We start from the raw sequence: 9,180 nt of genomic DNA on the forward strand, positions 1-9,180 counted from the left end.
AACTATCAAACATAATATTAAATTTTAATCTCTTATTGTCAGTTCTAATATCAGAGAACAAACGCCAACTAATAGACATAAATACTAACTTAACGGACTGTTACATCTACACCATTGCTATTACGAAAGCACATCAAATAGTCTTATGTAAACCGGTTGTCATATTCAGTGGGAAACACATTTAATGACTTTATCGGATTACTTTTTGTTCATTTTTGTTTATTAAATTCATTTTTAAATGTAATTTTATAACGGTTAATTTTTTTTTTATATTGGAGGAGTGTGTGAGTTGTGCTTTCTTATGATGTATACAGGTGTTAGACACACAGGTGTGGAACAAGAAGAAATTGGACCGTTCGAGTTTTTTGTTAAAAAATTCGTTGATCACAAATCGGACCGTCCGATTAGTTTTTATTTTTTTTTTATTTAACATGAAATCGGACCCTCCGTTTATACTTTTTATTTTTTTATTTTTAAAAAAATAAAAACGGACCATCCGTTAACAATTTTTGTTTTTTTTAATTTTTCCTTTAAAACAAAACGGACCCTCCGTTTTTAGTTTTTTTTTTTTTTTTTAAATCAAAACGGACCGTCCGAATTTTATAAAAAAATTATTTTTTTGTAGATCTCCTCTAATCGGACCGTCTGAGTCTGTTATACTCCACACCTTCCACCATATTAAAAATAAAAAGCGTTTTATAATTTGTGTCTTTCAAAAATCACTTATTCTTATTTATCAAATATAACCGCCAGAACTTTAAAACTTTCTTTAAAAAATTAATTTTAATAAACTACTCTTGTGGAGTCCAAATTTTATCAAAGTCACCCTAAATCGAGTCATCCACACGTTTATAGAATTTAGACCATTTGAGTTAGCCACACCAAATTACATTGAATTCCACAAGTATCATGGAAAGTCGTTGTTAAACTACCACAATAACAATTAACTCCAAAAAAAGCCATATTAGGTTGGCAACAAAAAAATTAGCTTGTTTCACGGTTATAAAAAGTCAAGGGTCAAACTGATTATCAAATAAAAATTCAGTGACTAAATGAGTCTTATCGAATAAAACCATTTTTACTGAAAAAGGATTGTAACATTATTAAAAAAAAATTTCACCTCATTTAATTTAAAATTTATTTATTAAGTTTCTATCTTGTAACAATATTCTGACAACTATAATAATAGTAGTAATAACATATATGTTAGTATGTCACCATGTAATAGGAGTATCGCATAAATCAAGTTCATGAATTTGAATCCTCTAAAATTTAAATTTTATTTTAGAAAGTAAAATATGATCTTTTATCTTTAAATAGTTTTTTTTTTTATATTTATTATGATTCTATCTATAAAATCAATAATAAAAAATCACACTTTACTTTCTAAAATAAAATTCAAACTTTAGAAGATACAAATCCCAAGTTCATATTGGTAGAGGTGGGCCACTAAATCACTAATAAACGATTAATTTGTTTTCTAACCAAGTGGGAAGTGGCAGATAGTTTTGACTTTTGACTATTGAAAGTTAAACTTGGGCTATGCGCCGAAGTCTACGTGCCAGCCTAATCATGTCTTATATAACTAACAATTCAGCCATATATAAAGATTAATGAGTTGTTTGGATTTATAGAAAATGAAAAAAATAAATAAATAAAAAAATAAAATTTTTGTTATTTGAATGAGAAATGAAAATTGGATGAAAAGAAAAAATATAGTTAGGGTTTTATGTAAAATTTTTTGTTAAGATGTCAACCACAAAGCTAGACCGTTTGAAGTTATTCAATAGAAAGAAGAATATAGATAACTGTTTTAGTTAATAAAAATATTTTGATTCGGAAAAAATAATCTTTAAACTAATAGTAACACTCACGGCACTCCTAAAGATTAAAGAAAACAGAAATTTGTCAAATTTTAATAATTTTCTTGTGAATCAAGGGCGTCTTACTTTCCTTTAAAGACTATCCCGTTAAAAGTTAAAAATGTTACAGTTAATAACCAATTTGATCTTTAAAATTTGAAATAAAATTTAATTTGATTTTCAAAATTTTAATAGACTTAAATTAGATTTTGAAATTTGTAATCATAATTTGTATTTATTTTTGAATTGATTTTTTGTTAATAATGTATTAATTTAATACATTAACTTGCTCCGATTCTTCAACCAAATTCAGGTTTTATGTGATCGAGATTTATTAGAACTTTATAAAAAATTAATTACTACTTTCAGACCTCCAAATTTTTTAAAATTAAACTTGTTATTATCGTGAGAATCCTAGAGAACAGTCAAATTTATAGAAGGTCTAATAAATTCCAGTAACATTAAACTTAGGCAGAATTCAAGTAAGCGTACAAAATCGACACGCCGTTTACAAAAATTAATTTAAAAACTAATGCGAGTTATTGTAAAATTTAAAATGCAAATAAATTGAGTCTATTATAGTTTTAAGAGTCAATTTGACCTCAAATTTAAAAAAAAGTGAGTATTAATTCTTCAAATATTATTAAGTTTAAAATAAATTTTTACAAATATATTAAAATATATTCAGACACACACAAAAATAGTCTTAAAATAAAAATGATAGAAAGTTTAAAAACTATATTAATATGAAAAAAATATCAAATATTATTTAAAAGAATTATTTAAATATTTTTACAAATTAAATCAAATACACAAATTATTTATTATTTCTAAAAAAATAAGTTTTTTTTTTATCAAACTAATACTATATTTTATAAGAGAATTTATTATTTTTATCTTTTAAAATAATTTTGTACCGCTTTGGCGCATCAAAGGTGGCTTTGATCTGCTTGATGTGGGGTTTGGGTACTTCATGGTAAAATTCGATGCATGTGAAGATCGTGAGAAGGTCATGCTTGGTGGCCCGTGGTTGATTGAGGGGCACTATGTTGCTGTAAAATCGTGGGATATAGATTTTCGGCCATGTGAGCAATCCTTCGGGTCTACGCTTGTATGGGTTCGGATTTCGGGGCTCCCAATCTGGTGCTATCAGGAACAGGCCATGATGCGTATTGCTTCTGCAATAGGAGTTCCCATCAAAGTGGACTTAGCCACTAAATTGGCTGAGAGAGGACGATATGCCCGAGTATGTGTTCAAATAAATTTAGGACTGCCAGTGATCAAGCATATCATTGTGGAAGGCGTAACTCATGTAGTGGAGTATGAAAGTTTAAATTTAATTTGTAACTCCTGTGCACGTTATGGTCACAATATGGCACAGTGCTTGGGTAGAGACTCTAAGGAAGAAAAGAGTGCTGATTCCGATGCCACCAAGCCACGGGACGGTACAAAGGCAGTGCCACATCCTGAGACCAAAAGTCATAATTTAAATGAAGTAGAACCTAATGTGGTAGGTGGCGTTACTGGCGAGAATCCTGCATCGAATTTGCAAGAAGATTTGGAGGCTAATAATTTAGAAGGAAATAATGTTGAGGAGGCTTGCATGAATGATGAACCAGGCTGGGAGCAAGTTGTGAGGAAAGGTAAAACCAAGCTGGGTCAGAAGCAATCTAACAAGGTCCAAAGAGGCATTCACTCCAGAATCGATTCGGGTAGAGTAATCAGGCCCACCATTCACTTCTCTCACACGAATGGATCAAGCTCCTATCGTGCTAGGGTCGGGTCACGAGTCAAGGTCGGACACAGTGCTTCCCGTGTTGGTGAGACGTCGATCTCCTCAACCCGACACACCCCAGTGCCTTGTGGGTCCTCTCTCCGGAAACGACCAAGGCCGGGGTCCCTACAGAGCTCGCCAGTTGAGAAGAATGGAGGCACGGTGGTGGAAGCATCGTCATGTCTTCCTGCAATCGTGAAGGAGGGTGTTACCGTGGCAGTTCCATTGGAGAAGGAAGGCGCATTGCCGGCTGTTACTGCGTCGGTAGGCGGGATTAAGGAGATATTCCAGGGAGATCCGGCAAACCTGAAGGTCACGGGAGTCACTTCCGCTGGGCAAGCCTCGGTTGGAGGTTCCCAGTCATGGCAGACTGGCTACAGAGAGATGCATGGCAAGCTTTCAGAAGTGCAGAAGAACTCTTTGAAGTTTAATTCTAAAGTGTTCGGCAATATTTTCGTTAGGAAATGCAAATTGGAGAGACAGATTAATTTTCTTCAGAAGCGACTTGAAGTAATGGAAGATTTGTCTATGTGGCAAAAAGAAAAACAGCTGATTGAGGAATTTAATAACACGCTTGTGCAGGAGGAACTTCTATGGTTTCAAAAATCCAGAGAGCAGTGGGTAAAATTTGGGGATAGAAATACCAAGTTCTTTCATGTCCAGACTCTTGTGCGGAGAAAGCATAATAAGATTCATGGTCTCTTTTTTCAAGATGGGGTGTGGAAAACGGACCCGGATGTCCTTAGAAGGGAAGCTGAATCCTTCTATAAACGCCTATTCTGCCAGTCGGAGGATGTAGACTTACGTTGTCTTGGTGATGTGCCGCTGCCTTCCCTGAATGATGAAGCCTGTTGTAGCCTCACAGCGCCAGTTACTCTGGAAGAAGTTAAGTCGGCTGTTTTCAGTATGCATTCTTTTAAGACGCCGGGCCCTGATGGGTTTCAGGCTTTCTTCTTTAAAGAATACTGGAAGATTGTTGGTTTTGATGTTTGGACTATGGTTCGTCATGCGTTCTCTGATTTGGATATGGATCCAAGGATGATGGAAACTCTTGTGGTTCTTATTCCGAAGGTAGAAAACCCGATTTCCATGAAGGATTTCCGACCAATTAGTCTCTGTAATGTGGTTTACAAAGTTATAACGAAGTTGTTAACTGGAAAGTGTTGGTCACTCCTAAGAAGTTTGGAGGTCTGGGAATTAGAGATCCTTTTTGTGCCAATATTGTTCTTCTTGAAAAACTAGTTTGGCAACTTTTTCACCATCCCAACAAGCTATGGGTTCAACTGTTGACGAAGAAATACCATTCTTCTAAGGATGATTGTTTTAGTCGGTCTCGAGGAAGGGGATCTTATGTTTGGAAGAGTATATGTCGAGCTTGGGATATCCTAAAGGAAGGTTTTAGTTGGTGCATTGGGGATTTGGAACAGAACTTTTGGTTTTCTAAATGGAGAAGAGAGGGGCGACTGTGTCAGGAGATGGATTATGTTCACATTTCTGATTCGGATATCAGGATCTTGGACCTTTGGTCATCTGGACAGTGGAACCTTGAGAATATCTATTCTCCTCTGAATCAGTCTCTGCAGAGCAACATTAACTCTTACAACCCATATGTTCAAGCTGGTTTAGAGGTCGGTTGGTGTTGGACTGGTGCGGCCTCAAAGGTTTATGATGCTCATAGTGGTTATTTATGGCTCAGTAAGAAGATGTTTAGTTGGGAGGAAAGGGGTAATTGGCTTTGGCTTTGGCGTCAACATGTTCCGGAAAAGCACAAATTTTTGGCCTGGCTATATCTTCGGGAGGCTCTTCCTACTGCTGCATTTCGTTTTAGAAGGGGCATTTCGCACACGGATAGCTGTCCACGATGTTTCTCAAGTCAGGAGTCGGTTTTACATTGTATTCGGGATTGTCCAAAAGCCCAACTTGTTTGGCAAGCTTTAGGGATCTCCGATCAACCAGTGGATTTGATGAGTTGGTTCTTACATAATAGCAAACAGCGCCCCTTTAGATTCTTTTCTGGTCTCTGGTGGATTTGGTGTTCGAGAAATAACGAGATCTTTCACCCTCACGAGCATTTGACCACAGACAAGGTGATTGGTATGGCTTTGTCCTTAGAAAAAGAGCTCCGAAATATTTTTGAGTTGCAACGACTATCTATTCCCTCAACCATTAGTGGCTCTTGGATTCCCCCCTCAGTGGGTACCTTTAAGATTAATTGTGATGCTAGCTATCCTGGCAGTGGTGCTCGAGTTGGTTTTGCTTGTGTTAGCAGAGATTGGAAGGGAAGGTGGCAACGAGGATGTCTGGGAACAATTGAGAGTCGTAGCATTTTGCAAGGAGAGTTGTTTGCTATTTGGAGAGGCTTTCTTTTAGCATGGGACTCGGGACAAAGAGACATTATATGTGAGACAGACTGTGTGTAGGCTTTTACTATTGTCAATAATTTACAAGATTGCTCTGGATTTATTGATCCTTTTGTGTTAAAAATCCGAGATATCATGTCTTGGAAATGGTGTGCTGATCTTCGGTTGATCTTGAGAGATGCAAATACAGTACCAGACATCATGACAAAGACTGCAATGAGGACTATTTCTCCCCAAGTGGAGCTTCTATTGCCTTGGAAGGAGTTTGAGAGTAGTATTCAACGAGACTGCCTTTCTTAAGCAGTTTTTTTTTTCTTAGTTTTTGTTTATTTTCTTTTAAGTCACAAAAAAAAATTAAAAGTAATTTTAAAGTCTAGTAATATAAAAATTGACTTATATTAATTAAAAAAATAAGTCTCTAAAATTTCTGAGTTAATATTAACTATGTTGGCGTTTTTTCCCTAACATTCTCCGTATATTTGGTACTAAGTGAGACGAAGAGGAGGAGGAGGCTAACCTGGTTGTTGTGGTCCAGGTGGAAGATTACACTGCGCAATATGAACTCGATCACGGCAGAAGCACCTGAAAGCGTATATAGCTGGGCTTGTATCAAACCCGCATCTTCCTCCACTATTCAAGCACGTGCTGCAATTACTTGCATTCCAACTCATCACAAACCCTTCTTCAAGAGCTTCTCGAACATTCCCTCCCTTTCCATCTTCCACCGTTGCATTCACCCACCCACCTCTGCAATTCTCTTCCGCTAATCTCACATTCGTGACGTCTTCCGCATACAACGCCACAACGGATAAATTACTACTCGTTCTGTTTTCATGAACAGAACACCCGATTTTATGTTCTTTCATCTCTTCAGGAAGCAACGTTAAGTTACAACCATAGAACACGAAGAGGTTCCTCTGATTGGGAGCAATACGAAACCTGTACTTGCCAACGGTGAGATTCTTTGTGGGAAGAATGCACTGAGAAGTGTTTGGAGTTGAAAAAACGGGGTTGGAGACTCGGAGTGAGTTGTTGTTATAGAAGATTTGTTGGATGATGTGTTGGGTGTTGATGAGATCGAGAATTGGGAAGCCATTTTTGCCACAAGTGAGGTCAAAACCTGGGTACCCACAAAAGGGTTTTTGTTTCCCTGTGATGTAGAAAGGGTAGCTTATATCTGGGCCGTGACCACAATTCACGGGCTCGCAAGCTGTGAAGTTTGGATCCGTAGCAGAGAAAGTCACTTTGATTTGGACCAAGAAGAGGAGGATAACGATGTGATTGTGAAGGGTACTAATAAGGGGAAAACGTAACAAGAACTTGAGGAGGATGTAGGGGAGAGTTGGTTTAATCATTTGAGATGAATCAAAATGAGAGCATGGAAGAAAGAGAGAGATTGAAGAACTGGAGGAGGGTGTGTCTGAATATGTCATCAAGAAGGAGAAAAAAGTGTCTGTGAGAGGATATGGCATGGGAGGGTTTGACCAGCAACCGAAGTCGATGGCTGTTTGTCTAGTACTCTCTAGTTGTCCTCTCTTGGCCTCATATCTTGACCTTTGGGAACGAAACTGCCGTAAGAGTATATTTGTTTATTTTTTTTTCAACTAAATGAATAGGAATAACTTAAAAAGCCCAATCTAGTGAATATATTGTGGTATATGCAAGTAGAATCCGCCTCTTGTCATGATTCATATAAAACAGTTACTTTGACATGGAAAAGTACAACTTCAGCGTTGCTTTACTTATTAGACTGCTCCCGGAAGGATGCTTAGAATAATAAGGACGCTTAGAATCCTAAAGAATCTTCTCTTCTTTTATCTAAACCAATTAAAATATAATTTGTTCGGTTTGGATTAGGTTTAACATCTTTTAACTTGTATTCGATCCTGACTCACTAAAATTGGTTTGGTTCTATTGGAATAATTGGGTATTCAGTTAAAATTTAAAAAATAACATTAAGAGTTATAGAGAGAATGACAAAAGAAAATAATGTAAGAGATTATAACAAATTTATATTAGCACATGTTAAAACTACATATTAATATCGAATATCAACTCTACAAATTATATTTTTTTTTAATTGAATTATAAGGTAATTGGGTTTTTTCTATTTTTGGAAAATTTAATTCAATACGAAATCTAAATGAAAATGAGTCTAATCGGATTTTATATAATTATATCAAATTATCCGTTAAATAACCGATTAAATTGGATCTTCCATTCTAAAGGTGATTAGATGCAGTAGCTAAAGGTGCTTGCTCCCCGTAGCGACTCTGGCTTTGAATTTGACATAGTTCGAGGTGTGTGCAAGGTGTTTCTGGTTTGGGAATTGTGAGAGAATGTTTTACTAGGAATAGTAGGCGGTGGACATATTTAAAAACAGACTAGAGATCAAGGAGCCATAAAAGTACTAATATCGATAGAATTTTTTTTACCACTTTGGGTATATTTGAATTTGTGTTGGAAAAGAAAAAAATTCATTTGAGTTCTTTAAATGTTTCATCTTTTATGTTTGACAACGTTTTTATTTTTTAAACATAGAAGTAATTTTTATTTTTCAATCCACGTTTACCAAAAATTACAAATTTTACCTTTTTCATTCACCTTTTTCATTCACCTTTTCAGGTTGAATTGAAATTTATATTTTATGTATTAATTATGTCTTTCATTATTCATATGTTTATTATTTTTTTTAATATTTTTTTCTAATATTCTCTTATGCATATTATTATTTTTTATAAAATTTCTGTTTTTTTTTGTTTATATGAATTCTTTTACTGTTATTATTAATTTTTTTGTATAAAATATTTTTTTTATTTTTTATTATAATCTATTTTAAATAAAAATTACCAAATATAAACCACATTAATACTAACTCACTTTTAATCAAAATCAATTTTATAAATTAATTTTATACAAATCTCCATTTACAAACCGTAATCTATAAATCGGTGAGAACTAATGCCTTACACTTAGAACTGGAAACAGATTAAGTCGAACTAAATTTTTTTCTTAATAGACTACATTTATTAATTTGAGCCTAACTTATGATTTACTATAGGATATTTACTAAGTACTAAATTTGGCAACATATCTAGTCTTTTCTAAAACATATTAAAAAACTTAATAAATTTTAAAAAATAAAAAAATAAAATAAAAATATTAAATATATTTAAAAATAAAA

The 9,180-nt window shown here is 34.6% G+C and overlaps 1 protein-coding gene across 4 annotated transcripts in view; it reads right to left on the reverse strand.

Moving 5' to 3' along the window:
• Positions 1 to 9,180, reverse strand: part of LOC107643858 (LEAF RUST 10 DISEASE-RESISTANCE LOCUS RECEPTOR-LIKE PROTEIN KINASE-like 1.2) — a 28,778-nt gene that overhangs the window by 14,148 nt on the left and 5,450 nt on the right. Inside the window, exon 2 of one of the 4 annotated variants that reach the window (XM_016347607.2) lies at positions 6,514 to 7,564. The exons of 2 other annotated variants lie outside the window; for them this stretch is intronic. In XM_016347607.2, the coding sequence (XP_016203093.2) occupies positions 6,514 to 7,564 (1,051 nt within the window). Of the gene's footprint in view, positions 1 to 6,513; positions 7,565 to 9,180 lie in introns of those variants that run through there. One more of the 4 variants, XM_021124289.1, reaches the window with a different exon arrangement.

Source organism: Arachis ipaensis, chromosome B05 (assembly GCF_000816755.2).
Source record: "Arachis ipaensis cultivar K30076 chromosome B05, Araip1.1, whole genome shotgun sequence".
NCBI lineage: Eukaryota > Viridiplantae > Streptophyta > Magnoliopsida > Fabales > Fabaceae > Arachis > Arachis ipaensis.